Source organism: Callithrix jacchus, chromosome 22, assembly GCF_049354715.1.
Source record: "Callithrix jacchus isolate 240 chromosome 22, calJac240_pri, whole genome shotgun sequence".
In the NCBI taxonomy this organism is placed as follows: Eukaryota; Metazoa; Chordata; class Mammalia; order Primates; family Cebidae; genus Callithrix; species Callithrix jacchus.
The window spans coordinates 923,759-945,973 of record NC_133523.1 but is presented as its reverse complement, the minus strand read 5'-3'; the positions used below and the strand labels follow the sequence as shown (position 1 = coordinate 945,973).

The window sequence follows — 22,215 nt, the reverse complement described above, 5'->3', positions numbered from 1 at the left end:
GAGACGGAGTTTCGCTCTTGTTACCCAGGCTGGAGTGCAATGGCGCAATCTCGGCTCACCGCAACCTCCGCCTCCTGGGTTCAGGCAATTCTCCTGCCTCAGCCTCCCGAGTAGCTGGGATTACAGGCACGCGCCACCACGCCCAGCTAATTTTTGTATTTTTAGTAGAGACGGGGTTTCACCATGTTGACCAGGATGGTCTCGATCTCTTGACCTCCTGATCCACCCGCCTCGGCCTCCCAAAGTGCTGGGATTACAGGCCTGAGCCACCGAGCCCGGCCCACTCCCTTCTCATTTAGTGACGTGTCTTCCACTCCGCTCTGGGAGGCTCGGTTGCTGCTGTCCCCAGCCTTGCACACAGTAGGCACCTGCCCAGACAAGGTCACTTGCTCACATTTCCCTCCTCCGGTGCTCCAGAGCCTTCCATAGCGCCCTGCTGTCTACCTGTCCCCAAGCTTGCCTGTGTCCTCTAAGCCTTGGTTTGGGGGCCCTTCAGGCGCCTGATGGACGGGGGCCTCCTCCCTGCGGGGCAGTCCTCATCCCGTCCTCCCGCGGGTGCCCGGCGTCTCCCCAGATCCCGGAGGGCAGCAGAGCAGCCGCTGTGCCCGGAACACTCAGCTCTAATGAATGGATCCGCACTCCTGTGATTTTTCTTCTCACACACACAACTAACCTCATCTCCTTTTGGAGGCAACGCTGGGGAGGGAGGACTGGGGGGCTCAGTTCCAGGAACCCGCAGGCCACCCCCTCCAGCCACCTGATCAGGTCTCCCTAGATCTTCGGGAGGTGCTGGGTCCTGGCGCCCTCAGGGGCCACTGGGGCCCCGTCCCTCCCTGGGGTCAGTTCCCTCCGAGGAGCAGAGAGAAGATGTCCGCCCTCCCGGAACTCACTTCATACCCTGCCTCAATTTCCCCGTCTGTAAAAGGGTGACAGTGGACGTTCCTACTTCCAGCTGCCATGTGAACAAGTGGACACATGGAGGGTGTTTTTTAAACATTTTTTATGATCGGGCAAGATGCCTCAGGCCTGTAACCCCAGCACTTTGGGAGGCTGAGGTGGGCAGACCATGAGGTCAGGAGTTCGAGACCAGCCTGGCCAACACGGTGAAACCCTGTCTCTACTAAAAATACAAAAATTAGCCGGGCGCGGTGGCGGGCGTCTGTAGTTCCAGCTACTTGGGAGGCTGAGGCAGGAGAATCACTTCGACCCGGAAGGTGGAGGTTTCGGTGAGCCGAGATCGCGCCACCGCACTCCAGCCTGGGTGACAGCAAAAAAAAAAAAAGACGGCAAATGTCACGTTATTTTGCCACACACAAAAGAAAAATGTTTTTTGTTTTTTTTTTTTTGAGACGGAGTTTCGCTCTTGTTACCCAGGCTGGAGTGCAATGGCGCAATCTCGGCTCACCGCAACCTCCACCTCCTGGGTTCAGGCAATTCTCCTGCCTCAGCCTCCCGAGTAGCTGGGATTACTGGCACGCGCCACCATGCCCAGCTAATTTTTTGTATTTTTAGTAGAGACGGGGTTTCACCATGTTGACCAGGATGGTCTCGATCTCTTGACCTTGTGATCCACCCGCCTCGGCCTCCCAAAGTGCTGGGATTACAGGCTTGAGCCACCGCGCCCGGCCAAAAAAAATTGTTTTTGAGACAGAGTTTCACTCTTGTTGCCCACGCTGGAGTGCGGTGGCACCATCTCACTCACTGAAACCTCTGCCTCCTGGGTTCAAGCGATTCCCTGCCTCAGCCTCCCGGGCAGCTGGGGTTACAGGCACGCGCCACCACACCCGGCTAGTTTGTATTTTCGGTAGAGACGGGGTTTCTCCACGTTGAAATTTGACATCTGAACGGTTTCTAGGTGCACAGCTCAGCGGCAGGAAGCTCACCTAGTGCTGTGCAGCCCTCACCCCCGTCCTCTCCAGAACTTTCTCATCTTCCCAAACGGAAACTCTGTCCCCAAGGAACATTCACTGCCTGTCCTCTCCCCAGCCCTGACGCCTCCCATCCTACGTTCCGTCTCAGTGAATCTGGGGACTCTGGGGACCTCCTGTGAGTGGAATCAGACAGGACGTGCCCTTTTATGTCTGCTGTCTCTCACGGAGCGTGACGTCCTCAAGGTGCACCCACGCTGTGGCCTGTGTCTGAGCCTTTTTTTTTTTTTTAACTGCGTCTGAATCTGTTGCCCAGGCTGGAGGGCAGTGGCGAGATCATAGCTCACTGCAGCCTCAACCTTCTGGGCTCAGGAGATCCTCCTGCCTCGACTTCCCAAGCAGCCGGGACCACAGGCGCACACCACACCTAACTAAAATCCGTAGTTTTTGTAAAGGCTGCGTCTTGCAGAGATGTTGCCCAGGCTGGTCTCAAACTCCTGTGCTCAAGCGATTCTTCTGCCTCAGCCTCCCAGAGCTGGGATTACAGGGTCAGTCACTGCACGGACCTTCTCATTCCTTTTCAAGGCTAAGTAATATTCCACCGTGCAGAGGACCATGTTGTCCTGACCCGTCCATCTGCTGATGGACACCTGGTTCCCCCCTCTTTTTTTTGAGATGGAGTCTTGCTCTGTTGCCCAGGCTGGAGTGCAGTGGGGCAATCTCCGCTCCCGGGTTCAAGCAATTCTCCTGCCACAGCCTCCTGAATATAGCTGGGATTACAGGCACCCACCACCAAGCTCACCTAATTTTTGTATTTTTTGCATTTCACCATGTTGGCCGGGCTGGTCTCCTGATCTCAGGTGCTGGGATGACAGGTGAGCACCGTGCCTGGCCTTCCCCCGTTTTTGGCTGTGGGGATGGAGCTCCGTGTGTGGATCCAAGATCCTGCTCTTCATTGTCTTGGGCGCACACCCACAAGTGTAGACTCGCTGGGTCCAACCTTAATGCAATTTTTTTTGACAGTCTCAAGACGCCTGGCCTGCTGTTTAAAGAACCTGCTAGACTGGCCAGGAGCAGGGGCTCACGCCTGTAATCCCAGCACTCTTGGAGGCTGAGGAGGGTGGATCACCTGAGGGCAGGAGTTTGAGACCAGACTGGCCAACATGGTGAAACCCCGTCTCTACTAAAAATACAAAACTTAGCCGGGTGTGGAGGCGCGTGCCTGTAATCCCAGCTACCTGGGAGGCTGAGGCAGGAGAATCGCTTGAACCCAGGGGGATGGAGGTTGCAGTGAGCTGAGATCACACCAGGGCACACTCCAGCCTGAGAGAAAGAGTGAGACACTGTCTCAAAAAAAAAAAAAGAACCTGCCAGGTTACTTTCACAGCGGATGCCCCATTTCACATCTGCACCAGGGCTCAGGAGGGCTGTGGCTTCTGCCTCCTCACCCACGATGTTTTCTGCTCCCTGGGCTTTGCTGGCAGCTGTCCCCGCTGCGCACAGGGGCCCCCAGCTGTGGTCTGCAGAGTCGAGCCCCACCGTCTCCAGGTCACCTGTGCACACCAGCCTCCCCTCTCGTCAAGGCTTGACCTCCGCAAATCCCCATACCCGTGCCTCAGAATCTGTGGGGCCTCCCAGGGGGACTGAGAGATGATCTCCACCGTCCCCACTGCACCAGCCTGTCAGTTCCGATGCAAAGGGAAACCAAGGTCCACGTGCATAAAGGCCCCAGTGTGATGAGGATGCGGGAGGGGGCGTAAAGCGGCACCGAGGGGACCTGTGTCTGAGGACCTGCTGTGCAGGGGTACATGGTGGGAGACGCAGGGATGGAGGCTTGAGCTCCCGCCTCCCCCCACCCCCACCTCCCGGAGGCTCCTGGCAGGCCCACCGGGGAACGTCCCCTTTCTACAAAAACCTCGAGCCCGAGCCAGGTGCCAGCTGTCTGAAGCCACTGGGCAATTTTAGGTCTTGAGGTGGGTGGGGCAGCTGGGCCCTGCCCCTGCGGTGCTCTCATTTGCCCCCTGTCTGCAGCCTGCTGTGCAGTGAGTGGCCTGTAGGTTAATGCCCAGCTTGATTTGGGTTCTCTGAGCAGTTGTGGCCGTGTCCGGACCCCAGGCAGCCACGCTTCTCTGGCTGGGGGTCCTAAGTGGTGCTGGGTGGGGGCAGGGGCTGTGGGAAAGGCCCCAGTGGAACAGTACAATCTCAGGGAGATCAGCCAACCCCAAGGGACCCTCAGCCGCCTCACCCCAAACCTGTGTGCTCTCAGGACCAGGCCTTGCAGGGCAAGTGGCTCATTATGGGACAGGAACAAGCAGGGCGGGCGCCCGGGAGGCACAGGACCCTCGAGGGGCTCTCAGGGCTCTGAGCAGCTGGGAGGATGCTGGTGCTGGGCGAGGGCCCAGCCTCCCTGACGCAGCATGTCCAGGCCACCAGCCGAGAGGGCTCAGAGCCCTGCAGAGGGGACAAGGACACAAATTAGCCTAAAAGCATGAACTCAGTGCTGGCGGCCGGCTCAAAGCTGAGGTCATTACTACACCTGCTAAATCACACGGATTTTCTGGATCGTTAGGCAGTTGGGGGCAGCTTTCTGGAAGATTCAGGCTGTGCTGAGATCCAGGCGCTGGCACTCAGTGTCCCCAGGGCGGTGGGGCCCAGCCTCCCTCAAGCCCTCGATACCCACAAGCACAGCCCATGGTGTGTTTGTGTGTGGGGGGCAACTCCCTCTCCGGACCCTCTCAGAAGGGGACACCACTCCCAGACCTGCCCCCAACCCACCGGAGGGTCCCAACCTGCAGTAGCCACATTTGCTGGACGGACAAGATACCCCAGACTGAGGCCAGGGCACTTTTTGCCCAGAAAACCGCCCTGGGGTGTGGTTCGGCCAGCTCCGGCTGGGTCCTGGGAAGCCAGCAGAGGCCTCAAGGCACGGGAGGGACACCCTGGGGGGAAACCCGTGCTCCGAGGCCCTTCCCACACCAGCTCCCTCCTCCTGCTGGTCCCGACTACCAGGTCCCCATGAGGACCAGGGACCCCGAAAGCCTCCGGGAGAGCTGGGCGCTGCACTCCAGGAAACCCCTCGACCCTGGCAGTCGGGTCCACCCCTAACGTCCCCAGGCCCGTCCGTCCACACCAAGCCACCTCCCTCCAAGCAAAGGCCCTGGGGCGATGGACCACAGTCTGAGACCCGCAGCTGCTCTGGACCCATCTTAAAGCCGCCTTTCGGATGCCGAGCTTGGCAGAGGCCTCCCCCCCCCCCCGCCCCCCACCGAGGGTGCCGAGTGGACCTGGGGTCTGAGCCGGGCCTAGAGCAGAGCGGAGCTGCGCCCAGCACCCGGCCACACTCGGACACGAGGCTGGAGAGGAGCTTTTCATTATCTTTTGTGAAAATCAGACCAACACCAACGTGACGTGTCCCGCAAGACGCCAAAACGACCCAGTCACGGCGGAAAAACACCCGAGCGCGACACAGAACCGGGGAGAGTCCGGGCCGGGCTGGCGGTGGCCGCACCTGCGGGCTCGGTCGCGGGTGGGGTGGGGTCTCCGGGCTTCACTTGGGCGGCCGCGTGATGAAGCGCGTGGAGAAGTCGAACAGGTCCCGGTTGATCTTGCGCAGGTTGCGCACCTCGTCCTCCAGCTCCGTCACGCGGACGCGCAGCTGGTCCTGGCCGCCGAGCACACTCTGCGGGAGGAGTGGGGGGTCAGAGGGCAGAGGGGCCCTGGGGTGCACTAACGGGGCGCTCAGCCCCACCCGGCAGGGCTGACCTCGGCCTCGGGCCCCTCCCCTCCGGAGGCCCCTCCCCTCCGGAGGCCCCTCCCCTCCGGAGGCCCCTCCCCTCCGGAGGCCCCTCCCCTCCGGAGGCCCCTCCCCTCCGGAGGCCCCTCCCCTCCGGAGGCCCCTCCCCTCCGGAGGCCCCTCCCCTCCGGAGGCCCCTCCCCTCCGGAGGCCCCTCCCCTCCGGAGGCCCCTCCCCTCCGGAGGCCCCTCCCCTCCGGAGGCCCCTCCCCTCCGGAGGCCCCTCCCCTCCGGAGGCCCCGCCCACCTTCTCCATGGTGCTGCACAGGACCGTCTGCAGCTGCTCCGTGCGATCCAGGTAGCTGGGCTCCAGGCCCTGTAACACAGGGGGCCGCGTGACCTCGGAGCGTGTCCTGACCCACACACCACACGATCCGCCCATGCCACCCCCAAGAGCACGGGCAGCCACTCTGCCAGGGAGGGGCCACCTGGACGCCCACAGACAGAAGGGGAGACTGAGGCCGGGGCGTTCACCTCCCTCAAGCCTGAAGATGACAACCCTGACCCTGGCCATGCAGCCAGCACCCAGCACCCAGCACCTTGATCCACTCACGACTGCACCCAAGGAGTCCCTGGGGTTGTGGATGGGGGTGCAGATGGCCACACCGTAGACAGGGGGCCTCAGCCAGGCCTGAAAAGACCAGTGAACTGGGAAGGCCCTGGGACACAGGGCCGAGTGGACAGTGAGCACTCCAGCCGTGGGGAGGTCTTGCAGGCCCAGCGAGGTCCCTGCCTTGTGCATAGGGACCAGCTGCATGAAGGGACATTGCTGTGTGGGGGTCGGAGGTGGGGAACTCCACCGTCCACTCTGCCGTGGGCACCTCAGCACCCGTTGTGGGACAGGATGACACCCCAGAGTCAGCTGGATTGGAACAAAGGCCACAGAGGGCTGGCGACTGTCATGGCCGGAGGGAGCCAGGTGGGGCAGCCAGGGAAAGGTGATGGCATTAGGGCCTCGCCACTGAGGCCAGATCGGGAGGGGTCTGGGGAGGGCACATGGCTGGGCAGGAAAGGTGGGAACTGCTGCTGCCCTGGGAGGAGGCCGTGGCAGGGCAGGCACCCGAGCGCAGTGCTGGCTCCGTGCTGCTGTAGGCCTGTTTTCACTCTGAAGGTCCTGGTACTTTCTGAACACAGAAGCGCGCCCTCCTTGCACCCCCCATGTTGGTGGTCAGTCCAGCCTGTGCTCCTGGCCCCCTCGTGGTCCGAGGGGCCCGCAGATGCCCAGATGGTGGAGGTCCCACGCGTGCCCACCCCGGTGCCCACCGGTATGTAGGAAGACAGAGCGTCACTCTGTTGGACAGCACAGAGGAGAGGAGGAGGGAGATCACGGCGCCTCCCGGTGCAGGGCCTACTGGACTGGCGGGTACCCTTCAGATAAATCAATCTGGGGGCCGGACGTGGTGGCTCAAGCCTGTAATCCCAGCACTTTGGGAGGCCCAGGCGGGTGGATCACGAGGTCAAGAGATCAAGACCATCCTGGTCAACATGGTGAAACCCCGTCTCTACTAAAAATACAAAAAATTAGCTGGGCGTGGTGGCGCATGCCTGTAATCCCAGCTACTCGGGAGGCTGAGGCAGGAGAATTGCCTGAACCCAGGAGGCGGAGGTTGCGGTGAGCCGAGATCGCGCCATTGCACTCCAGCCTGGGTAACAAGAGCGAAACTCCGTCTCAAAAAATAATAAAAATAAAAATAAGAAATCAATCTGTACTCAGGTGAGAGGAGAGTGCCAAGTGCCACAGCCCGCGAGGGATACAGACAGGGACGTGAGACAGCAAGGGCACAGGTGGCTCCTGAAGGTCGGGGCTTGTGGAGGGAAGAGATGCTGGGAAGCCTCCCCAGGCCCTAGAACCCCTCAGCCCGACCCAGCCCACCACAATGGCTTCTGTGAGGGATCTGGGGCTGGGGTAGGAGTGTTCTGGAAGCCACTCTATCCCCAGAAGGCACAGGAACCCACCAGAGTACCCGCACAGGGCAGGGGACGGTGCTGAGCTGCAGGGAGGGAGGGGATCACTTCAGCCAGGCCAAGAGGCTGCCCTGAGCCCCCGTGGGAGAAACCTGCAGCCACCAGGGCCTCACCCCCTCCCTGCCCCTTCAGCAACCCAGACATGAACCTTCTGGCCCTCTCAGCCCAAAATATGGGCCATCGGCCCTTTGCAGAAAGACCTGGCTGACCGTCAGATCTCCAGTGGCAGAAAGGCTGGTGAGTGGGGCGCGCAGCTCAGCCCTGCTGGCCAGAACCTCTGGGTCCACACTGAGGGTGTGCAGAGGCCCCACAGGGCGTCACCATCCCACCCACACGATGTGCCCTCCAGTTCCAGGCTAAGAGAAACGCCGCACGGGTGCCAGGACCAAGGGAGCGAAGGAGCCAGGGTCCGCGGGGGCTTCCAAGACCAAAGGGCAGTGGGGGGGTTCCCTGCTGGGGGCTGTACCTGCTGGTGGAGACCCAGGCGCAGGGTGAGGCCCCCGTGGCGTGGCTCGTCCCCGTGCTCGGCGCCCAGCAGGTGCTTGTTGAAGTGAGGCAGCGGCAGGCTGGGCCTGAACTCTGAGCTCAGCATGCTGACGGGTGCCAGCAGGATGGTGGCGTTGGTGACGGGGCCTGGGGGGCGCGGTGGTCAGGCCCCGCCCCACAGCAAACCAGGCCTGACCCCCAGGCAGGCCCCACCCCAGCTCCTGCAGGCCGTTTCCCTGGGATCCCCAGGCCTCGCCTCCACGCCCCCTGCAATGTACGCAGGCTGAGCACAGAGGTGCGCCCACCTTTGAGGGCCACCGTCCGGATGCACTGCTTGCTCTGCACGTCCCAGAGCCGCACGGTCTCGTCGTGGGAGCCCGAGAGCAGCACGCTGCCGTCCGTGGACACCGACAGGCAGGTCACCTGGTTCCTGGACAGACAGGCGGGGGTCAGCGCCAGATGGGACATGCCAGAGAGCCCCCGCCCTGTACCCACGTCCCACCTGTGCCCCCAGCTCCCCACCTGTGCCCTTTGAAGACCTTCCCGGCGTCCTGCTCTGGCTGGAAGCTTCTCTCCCTCTGTCCCGGCTGCGAAGGCGGAGACCTGTGAGCAGCAGGCCCGACGCCCCCAGCCCCAGGGCACAGCGCAGCCCACCGCCCGCCCGATTCACTCACCCAGGTGAAGAGGTCGACCTGGAAGATGGAGCCGTCACTGCCCCCGCAGAACAGGTGGTGCTCGGCCAGGTCCATGGTCACCGCCATGATGGCCAGGTCAAAGAGGACGGAGAGAAGCAGCTCCCCCGAGGAGACCTCCCACAGCTGCGGGCGGGCAAAGGGCGTGGGGCTCGGCCCAGCTCCGGGGAACCCGAGGACCCCGTGGGAACAGGGATCCGGGGAGGGGCATCGGGGAGGTCAGGCGTCCGTTGCCTCTGGTCCTGGGGCTTGGGACTCTGGGTGAAAGCCATCACCCTGTGGGTCTTGGGGGCCAGGGGACATTAACTGCTGAACCGGAGCTTGGTCTCCCTCCCAGGACCACCAGCCATGACTCAAGCATTTGCAGTAACCTCCAAGTCCCCGGCTTGGCCAGGGAGCCGGGCCAGAAACGAATGAGTGGGAATTTCCAGGCTGGCAGACCTGCAGGTCCCCCCTCCCTGGATGTCCTTGGGCTCAGAGCACCATGGAATTAGAAGCTGTCTGGAGCCCTGACAGCAGGAGGGGGAGGAGGCGACTCCTGCATTCCCGGCTGTGGACCTGCGGCCGGGGCGCTCTGCTCATGGACCGTGGGGGGCGGGGGCGGAGGCGGCTCTACCTTCACCGTCTGGTCCAGTGAGGAGGTGGCCACCCGAGCCAGGGGGCCCCCAAAGCCACAGTGCAGGTCCGTGATGGGGAGTGTGTGGTGAGACCAGACGTGCCGAGGCGCCGGGATCCTGGAGGGGTCGGCCTGCAGCACACTGGGTGGCATGGGGCGGGTGGTCAGCAGGTTGGGGGGGGCCACGGCAGCCCACGCCTCTGACACCCATCTCACGTGCACACCTGCCTCCGCTCAGCAGCCTGGCCTGCCTCACCTGAGTAAGCTCAAGCCTGGGCCCCCACAGCCCCCGGGACAAACCACAGCCCAACATGGGCAGCGAGGACAGCTGGGGTGACCACGCCGTCCTCTGCACCGCAGCCCCCAAGAGAGGCCCCTTCAGGACAGGGGCCTTGGCGCCTCCTATCCCCGTGAGAGCCTGGGTACAGGCCGGGTTCGCAAGGCGCGGACCTGCAGAGGCTCCAAGCCAGCACCAGGCAGTCCTTGCCCCCCGAGACGAAGTGGCTGCTGTCGCCGGTGAACTGCAGGCAGGACACGTCCTGGTAGTGTCGATTCAGGATGACCAGAAGGTTCCCGGTGGAGACCTGTGAGGGGCGGAGGGCATCCAGGTCAGGGGAGGAAACGGGGCTGCAGCTCTGGGAACCACACCACGGCCCCCTGCCTGCTCCTGCCTCGTCCCCACCTGTGTGACCACCCAGGAAGGGGACACGTCTCCTGCCCTTCCCTGCCCGCAGCTCTGAGAGGTGGGAAGGCTCCTTGTGGGGTCTACAGGGGCAGCGTGGCCTTGCGGACAGCTTGATTTAGGACCCCTGGCCTCAGGACGGGGATGAGTTTCTGATGCCGGAAGCCCCTGTGTGTGGTGCTTTGTGGCCCCTCTCTGGGCCTCGGTTTCCCTGCCTGTAACAACCAGGGTGGCCGTGGAGGTTAAAATGGCACCGGATGAAACAGGGTCGAGGTCAGCGCGAAACCACAGGGGGCAGCCCCGATGACCACCACTGCCCGGGCGGGGCAGGCAGGGCAGCATCGGTGCCTCCTGGGAGGTCCCTGTCCCCGTGGCGTGGGAGGGGCAGACCAGCCCCGGCTCTCAGGTTTCCAGCCCCTCCGGACTCACCACTCACACCCGTCACCTGCACAGAACAGGTTTCGACTGCGGCAGGGGGCACGGCTGAGGCAGTCCCGGCCTGGGTTCCAGCTCAGCATGTCAGACACCCCCGCTGCGGTCACAGCTCATACAGGTCAGAAACTCTCCCATGTCTGTCATCCCAGCATTCTGGGAGGCCAAGGTGGGAGGATCACCTTAGGCCAGGAGTTCAAAACCCGCCCGGCCAATGTGGCAAAACTCTGTCTCTACTAAAAATACAAAACTAGCCGGGCGAGGTGGCAGGTGCCTGTAGTCCCAGCTACTCGGGAGGCTGAGGTAAGGGAATCACCTGAACTCGGGAAGCGGAGGTTGCGGTGAGCTGAGACTGGGCCACTGCCCTCCGGCCCAGGCAATAGAGCGAGACTCCGTCACAAAAAAAAACAAAGACAAAAACAAATTTGGGGGCTGGGGAAGCGTGGGTCTGGCAGTGCGTGCCACCCAGCACACTGTCCCTAGCCAAGAACAGCAAGCGGCCCCGACTAAGACGTCCCCCGTGGGGTGATGACACATGTAATTCCTACCCACATGCCCCTCTACACCAGGCTGACGGCAACCAGGGCCAGGAGGTCCGCTGTGAGGGGCAACTTGTGAGCTAGTACCTCCCTGCCTCAGTTTCCCTCTCTGCGCCTCAGCAACACCATCCCAGTTTCAAAATCATGGACTAAGGTTTAAAGCCTTGGCAGCCGGGCGCAGTGGCTCACGCCTGTAATCCTAGTATTTTGGGAGGCCGAGGCGGGTGGATCACGAGGTCAAGAGATCGAGACCATCCTGGTCAACATGGTGAAACCCATCTCTACTACAAATACAAAAAATTAGCTGGGCATGGTGGCGCGTGCCTGTAATCCTAGTATTTTGGGAGGCCGAGGCAGGCGGATCGCCTGAGTTCAGGAGTTCGAGACCAGACTGGGCAACGTGGTGAAACCCCCTGTCTCTACTACAAATACAGAAAATTATCTGGGCGTGGTGGCGGGCGCCCGTAGTTCCAGCTACGCAGGAGGCTGACGCAGCAGAATTGCTCAAACCTGGGAGGCGGGAGGTGGAGGCGGGGTTGCAGCGAGCTGAGACTGAGCCACTGCGCTCCGGCCTGGGCAAAAGAGCGAGACTCCATCTCCAAAAAAATAACCAATAAATAGGCCAGGCGTGGTGGCTCATGCCTATAATCCCAGCACTTTGGAGGCCAAGGCGGGTGGATCACCTGAGGTCAGGAGTTCAAGACCAGCCTGACCAACATGGTGAAACCCCATCTTAAAAAAAAAAACAGGCCGGGTGGTGGCTCACACCTGTAATCCCAGCACTTTGGGAGACTGAGGCGGGTGGATCACGAGGTTAAGAGATCGAGACCATCCTGGTCAACAAGGTGAAACCCCGTGTCTCCTAAAAATACAAAAAATTAGCTGGGCACGGTGGCGCGTGCCTGTAATCCCAGCTACTCGGGAGGCTGAGGCAGGGGAATTGCCTGAACCCAGGAGGCAGAGGTTGCGGTGAGCTGAGATCACACCATTGCACTCCAGCCTGGGTAACAAGAGCGAAACTCCGTCTCAAAAAAAAAAAAAAAAAAAAAAAAAAAAAACAATAAATAAATACAGGCCTCAGCATTCCGGGCAGGTTGGTGCACGCCTATAATCCCACCTACCTGGGAGGATCGCCTGAGCCCATGAGTTCAAGACCAGCTAGGGCAATGCAGTGAGACCCCACCTCAAAAATAGGTTTAAAAGTTAAACACATACACACGTCTCCCAGGGATGAGACGACGACGCCCCGTCATTCCTACGCTCCTCGCCCCACTTATTTTTTGGAGACAGAGTCTCGCTCTGTCACCCAGGCTGGAGTGCAGTGGTGTGATCTCAGCTCACTGGGACCTCCACCTCCCGGACAACTGATTTCTCATGTCTCAGCCTCTCAAAAAGCTGGGATTACAGGTGGGCGCCACCATGCCCAGCTAATTTTTGCAGTTTTTGCAAATACGGGTTTTCACCATGCTGCCCAGGCTGGTCTTGAACTCCTGGCCTCGTGATCCACCGCCTCGGCCTCCCAAAGTGCTGGGATTCCAGGCATGAGCCAGCGTGCCCGTCCCCTGGTGTCCCTTTTATAACTCAGAGAGTTCTCACGCCCACCCAGCCCTCTCGGTTCTCTGGACATCCCACTGGGGGAGGCAAGGACAAGGCCAGGAAGGGCAGAAACGTGGTTACCTTTGCGTCTTCTGGCCCAGATCTTGTACTCTGTGCCCTGATCCGTGTGGGGCTGAGGGCAGTTCTCCCCACCAATATGATTGGGCCATTTGAAATAACAGCCAATGATCTAACCCAGCAGCTACAACTGGGGCCAAACCCCAAAAGGCCTGACTCTGAGTACAATCTTACCGGCACACCTCCGTGCCCAGGCACTCACAGACCACCCAGACCCGCTGCCCCTAACCGGGGCAGAGTGGAGTAGCTGACCTAAACGCAACGCCTGGACCGTTCGCCCTGTCTCTCGGTGACAGCAAGCAGGAGCTACGCTGTGCATGTGTCTAGGGGCCGGGCACGGTGGCTCAGGCCTGTAACCCCAGCACTTTGGGAGGCTGAGGCAGGAGAATCACTTAAAGCCGTGAGGTGGGCCGGGCGCGGTGGCTCAGGCCTGTAACCCCAGCACTTTGGGAGGCTGAAGCGGGTGAAGCACCTGAGGTCAGGAGTTGAAGACCACGCTGGCCAACGTGGTGAAACCCCGTCTCTTCTGAAAATATAAAGGCTGGCAGGGCAAGATGGTGCGTGCCTGTAGTCAGCCTGTAATCAGCTCTTTGGGATCACCCCGGAGGCAGAGGCTGCAGTGGGCCAAGATCACACCGCTGCATTTTCTAGCCCGGGTGACAGAGCAAAGACCTGGCCTCAAAAACAAGAAAAAACGTTATAAAGGCAAGGGCTGCCCCGCAGGAGGACTGGGCGGAAAGTTGTTTTCTGTTTTGAGATGGAGTTTCACTCTTGTGGTCCGGGCGCCATCTCAGCTCACTGCAACCCCTGCCTCCTGGGTTCAAGCGATTCTCCTGCCTCAGCCTCTCAAGTAGCTGGGTTACAGGCGCCGGCCACCACGCCCAGCTAGTTTTTGTATTTTTAGTAGAGACAGGGTTTCACCATGTTGGCCAGGATGGTCTCGAACTCCTGACCTCAGGTGATCCCAGAGTGCTGATTACAGGCGTGAGCCACTCTGCCCAGCTCTTCATAACTTTCAGGATACAAGTGCCAAGTACTGTCCCCTACCTGGAGGAGGTGCCCGCCAGCCACGGAAGATGCTGCAGTCTGTGTGTGTCAGGGACCGGCCGGAGGGTGCAGTGTGTGTGTGTATTAGGGACTGACTGGAAGATGCAGTGTGTGTGTCAGGGACTGACTGGAAGGTGCAGTGTGTGTGTGTATTAGGGACTGACTGGAAGGTGCAGTGTGTGTGTGTGTATTAGGACTGACTGGAAGGTGCAGTGTGTGTGTGTGTCAGGGACCGGCTGGAAGGTGCAGTGTGTGTGTGTATTAGGGACCGGCTGGAAGGTGCAGTGTGTGTGTATTAGGACTGACTGGAAGGTGCAGTGTGTGTGTATTAGGGACTGACTGGAAGGTGCAGTGTGTGTGTGTATTAGGACTGACTGGAAGGTGCAGTGTGTGTGTGTATTAGGACTGACTGGAAGGTGCAGTGTGTGTGTGTATTAGGGACTGACTGGAAGGTGCAGTGTGTGTGTGTGTATTAGGACTGACTGGAAGGTGCAGTGTGTGTGTGTGTCAGGGACCGGCTGGAAGGTGCAGTGTGTGTGTGTATTAGGGACCGGCTGGAAGGTGCAGTGTGTGTGTATTAGGACTGACTGGAAGGTGCAGTGTGTGTGTATTAGGGACTGACTGGAAGGTGCAGTGTGTGTGTGTATTAGGACTGACTGGAAGGTGCAGTGTGTGTGTGTATTAGGACTGACTGGAAGGTGCAGTGTGTGTGTGTATTAGGACTGACTGGAAGGTGCAGTGTGTGTGTGTATTAGGGACTGACTGGAAGGTGCAGTGTGTGTGTATTAGGGACTGACTGGAAGGTGCAGTGTGTGTGTGTATTAGGACTGACTGGAAGGTGCAGTGTGTGTGTATTAGGACTGGCTGGAAGGTGCAGTGTGTGTGTATCAGGGACTGACTGGAAGGTGCCGTGTGTGTGTATTAGGGACTGCCTGGAAGGTGCAGTGTGTGTGTATTAGGACTGACTGGAAGGTGCAGTGTGTGTGTATTAGGGACTGACTGGAAGGTGCAGTGTGTGTGTGTATTAGGACTGACTGGAAGGTGCAGTGTGTGTGTGTATTAGGACTGACTGGAAGGTGCAGTGTGTGTGTATTAGGACTGACTGGAAGGTGCAGTGTGTGTATATTAGGGACCGGCTGGAAGGTGCAGTGTGTGTGTGTGTATTAGGGACTGACTGGAAGGTGCAGTGTGTGTGTGTATTAGGACTGACTGGAAGGTGCAGTGTGTGTGTATTAGGGACTGATTGGAAGGTGCAGTGTGTGTGTATTAGGGACTGACTGGAAGGTGCAGTGTGTGTGTATTAGGGACTGACTGGAAGGTGCAGTGTGTGTGTGTATTAGGACTGACTGGAAGGTGCAGTGTGTGTGTGTATTAGGACTGACTGGAAGGTGCAGTGTGTGTATATTAGGGACCGGCTGGAAGGTGCAGTGTGTGTGTGTGTATTAGGGACTGACTGGAAGGTGCAGTGTGTGTGTGTATTAGGACTGACTGGAAGGTGCAGTGTGTGTGTATTAGGGACTGACTGGAAGGTGCAGTGTGTGTGTGTATTAGGACTGACTGGAAGGTGCAGTGTGTGTGTGTGTATTAGGGACTGACTGGAAGGTGCAGTGTGTGTGTGTATTAGGACTGACTGGAAGGTGCAGTGTGTGTGTATTAGGGACTGACTGGAAGGTGCAGTGTGTGTGTATTAGGGACTGACTGAAGGTGCAGTGTGTGTGTGTCAGGGACTGACTGAAGGTGCAGTGTGTGTGTATTAAGGACCGGCTGGAAGGTGCAGTGTGTGTGTGTATTAGGGACCGGCTGGAAGGTGCAGTGTGTGTGTGTATTAGGGACTGACTGGAAGGTGCAGTGTGTGTGTATTAGGACCGGCTGGAAGGTGCAGTGTGTGTGTGTGTATTAGGGACTGACTGGAAGGTGCAGTGTGTGTGTGTATTAGGACTGACTGGAAGGTGCAGTGTGTGTGTGTATTAGGACTGACTGGAAGGTGCAGTGTGTGTGTATTAGGGACTGACTGGAAGGTGCAGTGTGTGTGTATTAGGGACTGACTGAAGGTGCAGTGTGTGTGTATTAGGGACTGACTGGAAGGTGCAGTGTGTGTGTGTATTAGGGACTGACTGGAAGGTGCAGTGTGTGTGTATTAGGGACTGACTGGAAGGTGCAGTGTGTGTGTATTAGGGACCGGCTGGAAGGTGCAGTGTGTGTGTGTGTATTAGGGACCGGCTGGAAGGTGCAGTGTGTGTGTGTGTATTAGGGACTGACTGGAAGGTGCAGTGTGTGTGTATTAGGGACCGGCTGGAAGGTGCAGTGTGTGTGTGTGTATTAGGGACTGACTGGAAGGTGCAGTGTGTGTGTATTAGGACTGACTGGAAGGTGCAGTGTGTGTGTGTATTAGGGACTGACTGGAAGGTGCAGTGTGTGTGTATTAGGGACTGACTGGAAGGTGCAGTGTGTATGTATCAGGGACTGACTGGAAGGTGCAGTGTGTGTGTGTATCAAGGACTGACTGGAAGGTGCAGTGTGTGTGTATTAGGACTGACTGGAAGGTGCAGTGTGTGTGTATTAGGGACTGACTGGAAGGTGCAGTGTGTGTGTGTATTAGGACTGACTGGAAGGTGCAGTGTGTGTGTATTAGGACTGACTGGAAGGTGCAGTGTGTGTGTATTAGGGACTGACTGGAAGGTGCAGTGTGTGTGTATTAGGGACTGACTGGAAGGTGCAGTGTGTGTGTGTATTAGGACTGACTGGAAGGTGCAGTGTGTGTATATTAGGGACCGGCTGGAAGGTGCAGTGTGTTTGTGTGTATTAGGGACTGACTGGAAGGTGCAGTGTGTGTGTGTATTAGGACTGACTGGAAGGTGCAGTGTGTGTGTATTAGGGACTGACTGGAAGGTGCAGTGTGTGTGTATTAGGGACTGACTGGAAGGTGCAGTGTGTGTGTGTATTAGGACTGACTGGAAGGTGCAGTGTGTGTGTATTAGGGACTGACTGGAAGGTGCAGTGTGTGTGTATTAGGGACTGACTGAAGGTACAGTGTGTGTGTGTCAGGGACTGACTGAAGGTGCAGTGTGTGTGTATTAGGGACCGGCTGGAAGGTGCAGTGTGTGTGTGTATTAGGGACCGGCTGGAAGGTGCAGTGTGTGTGTGTATTAGGGACTGACTGGAAGGTGCAGTGTGTGTGTATTAGGACCGGCTGGAAGGTGCAGTGTGTGTGTGTGTATTAGGGACTGACTGGAAGGTGCAGTGTGTGTGTGTATTAGGACTGACTGGAAGGTGCAGTGTGTGTGTATTAGGACTGACTGGAAGGTGCAGTGTGTGTGTGTATTAGGGACTGACTGGAAGGTGCAGTGTGTGTGTGTATTAGGACTGACTGGAAGGTGCAGTGTGTGTGTATTAGGGACTGACTGGAAGGTGCAGTGTGTGTGTATTAGGGACTGACTGGAAGGTGCAGTGTGTGTGTGTATTAGGACTGACTGGAAGGTGCAGTGTGTGTGTATTAGGGACCGACTGGAAGGTGCAGTGTGTGTGTGTCAGGGACTGACTGGAAGGTGCAGTGTGTGTGTGTCAGGGACCGACTGGAAGGTGCAGTGTGTGTGTATTAGGGACCGGCTGGAAGGTGCAGTGTGTGTGTGTGTATTAGGGACTGACTGGAAGGTGCAGTGTGTGTGTGTATTAGGACTGACTGGAAGGTGCAGTGTGTGTGTATTAGGGACCGGCTGGAAGGTGCAGTGTGTGTGTGTGTATTAGGGACTGACTGGAAGGTGCAGTGTGTGTGTGTATTAGGACTGACTGGAAGGTGCAGTGTGTGTGTATTAGGGACTGACTGGAAGGTGCAGTGTGTGTGTATTAGGGACTGACTGGAAGGTGCAGTGTGTGTGTATTAGGGACTGACTGGAAGGTGCAGTGTGTGTGTATTAGGGACTGACTGGAAGGTGCAGTGTGTGTGTATTAGGGACTGACTGGAAGGTGCAGTGTGTGTGTGTATTAGGACTGACTGGAAGGTGCAGTGTGTGTGTATTAGGGACCGACTGGAAGGTGCAGTGTGTGTGTGTCAGGGACTGACTGGAAGGTGCAGTGTGTGTGTGTCAGGGACTGACTGGAAGGTGCAGTGTGTGTGTATTAGGGACCGGCTGGAAGGTGCAGTGTGTGTGTGTGTATTAGGGACTGACTGGAAGGTGCAGTGTGTGTGTGTATTAGGACTGACTGGAAGGTGCAGTGTGTGTGTATTAGGGACCGGCTGGAAGGTGCAGTGTGTGTGTGTGTATTAGGGACTGACTGGAAGGTGCAGTGTGTGTGTGTATTAGGACTGACTGGAAGGTGCAGTGTGTGTGTATTAGGGACTGACTGGAAGGTGCAGTGTGTGTGTATTAGGGACTGACTGGAAGGTGCAGTGTGTGTGTATTAGGGACTGACTGGAAGGTGCAGTGTGTGTGTGTGTATTAGGACTGACTGGAAGGTGCAGTGTGTGTGTATTAGGGACCGACTGGAAGGTGCAGTGTGTGTGTGTCAGGGACTGACTGGAAGGTGCAGTGTGTGTGTGTCAGGGACTGACTGGAAGGTGCAGTGTGTGTGTATTAGGGACCGGCTGGAAGGTGCAGTGTGTGTGTGTGTATTAGGGACTGACTGGAAGGTGCAGTGTGTGTGTGTATTAGGACTGACTGGAAGGTGCAGTGTGTGTGTATTAGGGACTGACTGGAAGGTGCAGTGTGTGTGTGTGTATTAGGACTGACTGGAAGGTGCAGTGTGTGTGTGTCAGGGACTGACTGGAAGGTGCAGTGTGTGTGTATTAGGGACTGACTGGAAGGTGCAGTGTGTGTGTGTATTAGGGACTGACTGGAAGGTGCAGTGTGTGTGTATTAGGACTGACTGGAAGGTGCAGTGTGTGTGTGTGTATTAGGACTGGCTGGAAGGTGCAGTGTGTGTGTGTGTATTAGGGACTGACTGGAAGGTGCAGTGTGTGTGTGTATTAGGACTGACTGGAAGGTGCAGTGTGTGTGTATTAGGGACTGACTGGAAGGTGCAGTGTGTGTGTATTAGGGACTGACTGGAAGGTGCAGTGTGTGTGTGTATTAGGACTGACTGGAAGGTGCAGTGTGTGTGTATTAGGGACCGACTGGAAGGTGCAGTGTGTGTGTGTCAGGGACTGACTGAAGGTGCAGTGTGTGTGTGTCAGGGACTGACTGAAGGTGCAGTGTGTGTGTATTAGGGACTGACTGGAAGGTGCAGTGTGTGTGTGTATTAGGGACTGACTGGAAGGTGCAGTGTGTGTGTATTAGGGACCGGCCGGAAGGTGCAGTGTGTGTGTTTGTGTGTCAGGGACCAGCTGGAAGATACTGCAGTGTATATTAGGTACTGGATGCACGGGGCTCTATCCAAGCTCTCAAGCATCAGGGCCGCTTTGGGACTCACAGGAGTCTCAAGGGGACCCAGAGAAGGGAGGCAGCAGAGTGACAGTTAGGCTGTGGCCCCTCAGCAGTGAGTCATCGTCCCAGGGCGCCAGGCCCCTGCAGGTGAGGCTCAGACGGCCAGATGCCCTGGGGAATCCTCAGGCTTTGCTCCTCTTACCTCCCACAGGTGGATGCTTTCTGCAATTCCTGCCAGGACATAGAGGCCATTGGGTGACGTGGTCAGACAGGTGACAGGCCCGGGGCACATGATCTTCTGCTGGAGCTGGTCCTAAAGAGGTACAGTCAGCCCCGTAAGCTTCGTGCAGGACATGGGAGCCCCCACAGGAGGGGAGAGCGAGGGGAGGGGACACCTGGGCAGCGGCTAAGTCAGAGCACCAGGAAGAGGAGTTAGGAGCGGGGTGGTCTGAGCCAATGCATGGTCCAGCGACTAAGCGTTTGCCCCTGCATGAGGCTTTGAGGCTGGAGGTTTAGGGTGTGAGGAGGCTGGTACTTCCTCTGAGGGCCAGAGGGGCCCTGGGTGGGAGGAGCTCAGGAGCAGAACAAGAGGGTCCAGAAGGACACTGGGGTCCAAGAGCCCAGTAAGCTTGTGCCCCAATCCTATCTATAATGTGCAACCTGAGACCCCAAGCCTCAGCTTCCTCCTCCCTAAAATGGGAAAAATTGGCCAGGCGTGCAGGCTCACGCCTGTAATCCCAGCACTTTGGGAGGCTGATGGGGGCGGATCACTGGAGGTCAGGAGCTTGAGACCAGCCTAGGCAACATGGTGAAACACATCTCAACAAAAAAATACAAAAATCAGCTGGGTGTGGTGGCCGGGGCCTGCGGTCCCAGCTACTCGGGAGGCTGCGGCTCCAGAATCGCTTCAAGCCTGGAGGCGAGCTTGCACTACTGCACTCCAGCCTGGGTGACAGAGTGAGACCCTGTCTCAAAAATAAAATAAAATAAAATAAAATGGGAAAGTTTCATGAGTTAGCCTCCATCAAGCAACAGTCCGAAGAGCTCTCAGCTGGCGGACAGGGGAAGCGAGGAGCCTCGGGGGCTGGCTGCATTTTAGGCTCTGGGGTAGAGGGGAAATGGTGGGTGACGCTGAGCATCTGTTTCTTTTTTTTTTGTTTGAGACGGAGTTTCACTCTTGTTACCCAGGCTGGAGTGCAATGGCGCGATCTCGGCTCACCGCAACCTCCGCCTCCTGGGTTCAGGCAATTCTCCTGCCTCAGCCTCCCGAGTAGCTGGGATTACAGGCATGCGCCACCATGCCCAGCTAATTTTTGTATTTTTAGTAGAGACGGGTTTCACCATGTTGACCAGGATGGTCTCGATCTCTTGACCTCGTGATCCGCCCGCCTCGGCCTCCCAAAGTGCTGGGATGACAGGCTTGAGCCACCGCGCCACCACTTCATGGGAGACTCCACCAGACCTTGGTCCTTCTCCGTTTTCCTTTAGAACCACAACACAGGCCGGGCGCGGTGGCTCACGCCTGTCATCCCAGGACTTTGGGAGGCCGACGCGGGTGGATCACGAGGTCAAGAGATCGAGACCATCCCGGTCAACATGGTGAAACCCCGTCTCTACTAAAAGTCCAAAAATTAGCTGGGCATGGAGGCACGTGCCTGTAATCCCAGCTACTGGGGAGGCTGAGGCAGGAGAATTGCCTGAACCCAGGAGGCGGAGGTTGCGGTGAGCCGAGATCGCGCCATTGCACTAACAACAGCAAAACTCCATCTCCAAAAAAAAAAAAGAAAGATCCACAACACACACAGAGCTCACAGCCCCCTTTAATCAAATTTCGCGCTCCAAGAACTCGTGCAGGCGCAATTGCCACAAGGGGGCGTCTGCTCCCCCCACTGCCCCCGTGGCCCCCACTGCAGCCCCAGCCTGGCCCCGCGCGTCCGCAGAGCGGCCTAACAGCCCGTTTCGCACCAAAGCCCCCAGACTCGCGCACGCGCAGAGCGCCCAAACCGAGACTTCCCTCCCCGCCTCACCCCAATTCCGACTCAGGGTGCAAGCGGCCCCCACCGACCCACCCCCCGACTTTAGCCTCGGGCGCCGCGTGACTCCCGCCGCTGAGCCCAGCCGCGAGCCCGCACCGCCGGCCGTACCTTCCGCTGGAGCTCCCAGGCGCTGATGTAGTTCTTGCCCAGCTGCGCCGCCAGCAGATACTCGCCATTGAGCAGCGCCAGGCCGCGGGGTCCCGCCTGGCCGCCGCGGTAGGTGAGCAGGTTGGCGCCCGAGTGCAGCTCCCACACGATGCAGCTCCACATCGGGGCCACCGAGTCCGTACACACGGCCACCTCCATGGGCGCCGCCATCTTGCCTTTCCCGCCGCCCCGACCGTGCGTCATCACCAGCGAGACGCGGACGACTGCGTCACGCGGGCCAGAGCGCCGCCTCCGCGGCCCCTTCGGCTGGCCTCCCCGCGCATGCGCCCGAGCCTCGGAGAGGAGGCTTCCCTGTGAAATCTTAGAGCTGAGACTCCGAGAGTCGCGCGACCCGGTTGGGGATCTGGGGATCTGGGGATCTGGGGAGGCGACTTCTTCCAAGGCCCAGGGTCTCCGGCGATCGGTTAGTAGCTCTAGAGCCGGGGTACCCGACTTGATCTTTTCCTCCTGGGCATTTTTGGCCCAGTGACCCAACCTCTTAAATTTTTTTGCCGGGCGCGGTGGCTCACGCCTGTAATCCCAGCACTTTGGGAGGCCGAGGTGGGTGCATCAGCTGAGGTCAGGAGTTCAAGACCAGCCTGTCCATCATGCTGAAACCCCATCTTAAAAAAAAAAAATTCTGGCCGGGCGCGGTGGCTCAAGCCTGTAATCCCAGCACTTTGGGAGGCCGAGGCGGGTGGATCACGAGGTCGAGAGATCGAGACCATCCTGGTCAACATGGTGAAACCCCGTCTCTACTAAAAATACAAAAATTAGCTGGGCATGGTGGCGCGTGCCTGTAATCCCAGCTACTCAGGACGCTGAAGCAGGAGACTCCCTTGAACCCTGGAGGCGGAGGTCTCAGTGGACTGAGATTGC

At 58.5% G+C, this 22,215-nt stretch overlaps 1 protein-coding gene across 1 annotated transcript; it reads right to left on the bottom strand.

The window, feature by feature from the left end:
- Positions 1-5,222: 5,222 nt before the first annotated feature.
- On the bottom strand, positions 5,223-21,533 carry WDR18 (WD repeat domain 18). The gene is made up of 10 exons (XM_035285841.3): positions 21,298-21,533; positions 19,356-19,466; positions 9,870-10,003; positions 9,420-9,561; positions 8,786-8,929; positions 8,634-8,698; positions 8,417-8,541; positions 8,092-8,258; positions 5,908-5,976; positions 5,223-5,547 (listed from the first exon to the last, which is right to left on the bottom strand). The coding sequence occupies exons 1-10, from the start codon at positions 21,505-21,507 to the stop codon at positions 5,416-5,418; spliced, it is 1,299 nt and encodes a 432-aa protein (XP_035141732.3). The 5' UTR covers positions 21,508-21,533; the 3' UTR covers positions 5,223-5,415.
- Between the last annotated feature and the right edge of the window lie 682 nt (positions 21,534-22,215).

Bases quoted from the DNA above. Each gene is read 5' to 3' on its own strand.
- WDR18 (XM_035285841.3), bottom strand. From the start codon at position 21,507: ATGGCGGCGCCCATGGAGGTGGCCGTGTGTACGGACTCGGTGGCCCCG. The intron at 8,930-9,419 runs GTAGAGCCGCCT...GCCCGCCCGCAG, and splicing joins CACTGGACCAGACGGTGAAG to CTGTGGGAGGTCTCCTCGGG. The intron at 5,977-8,091 runs GTACAGCCCCCA...CCTGTGTTACAG, and splicing joins GCCTGGGTCTCCACCAGCAG to GGCCTGGAGCCCAGCTACCT.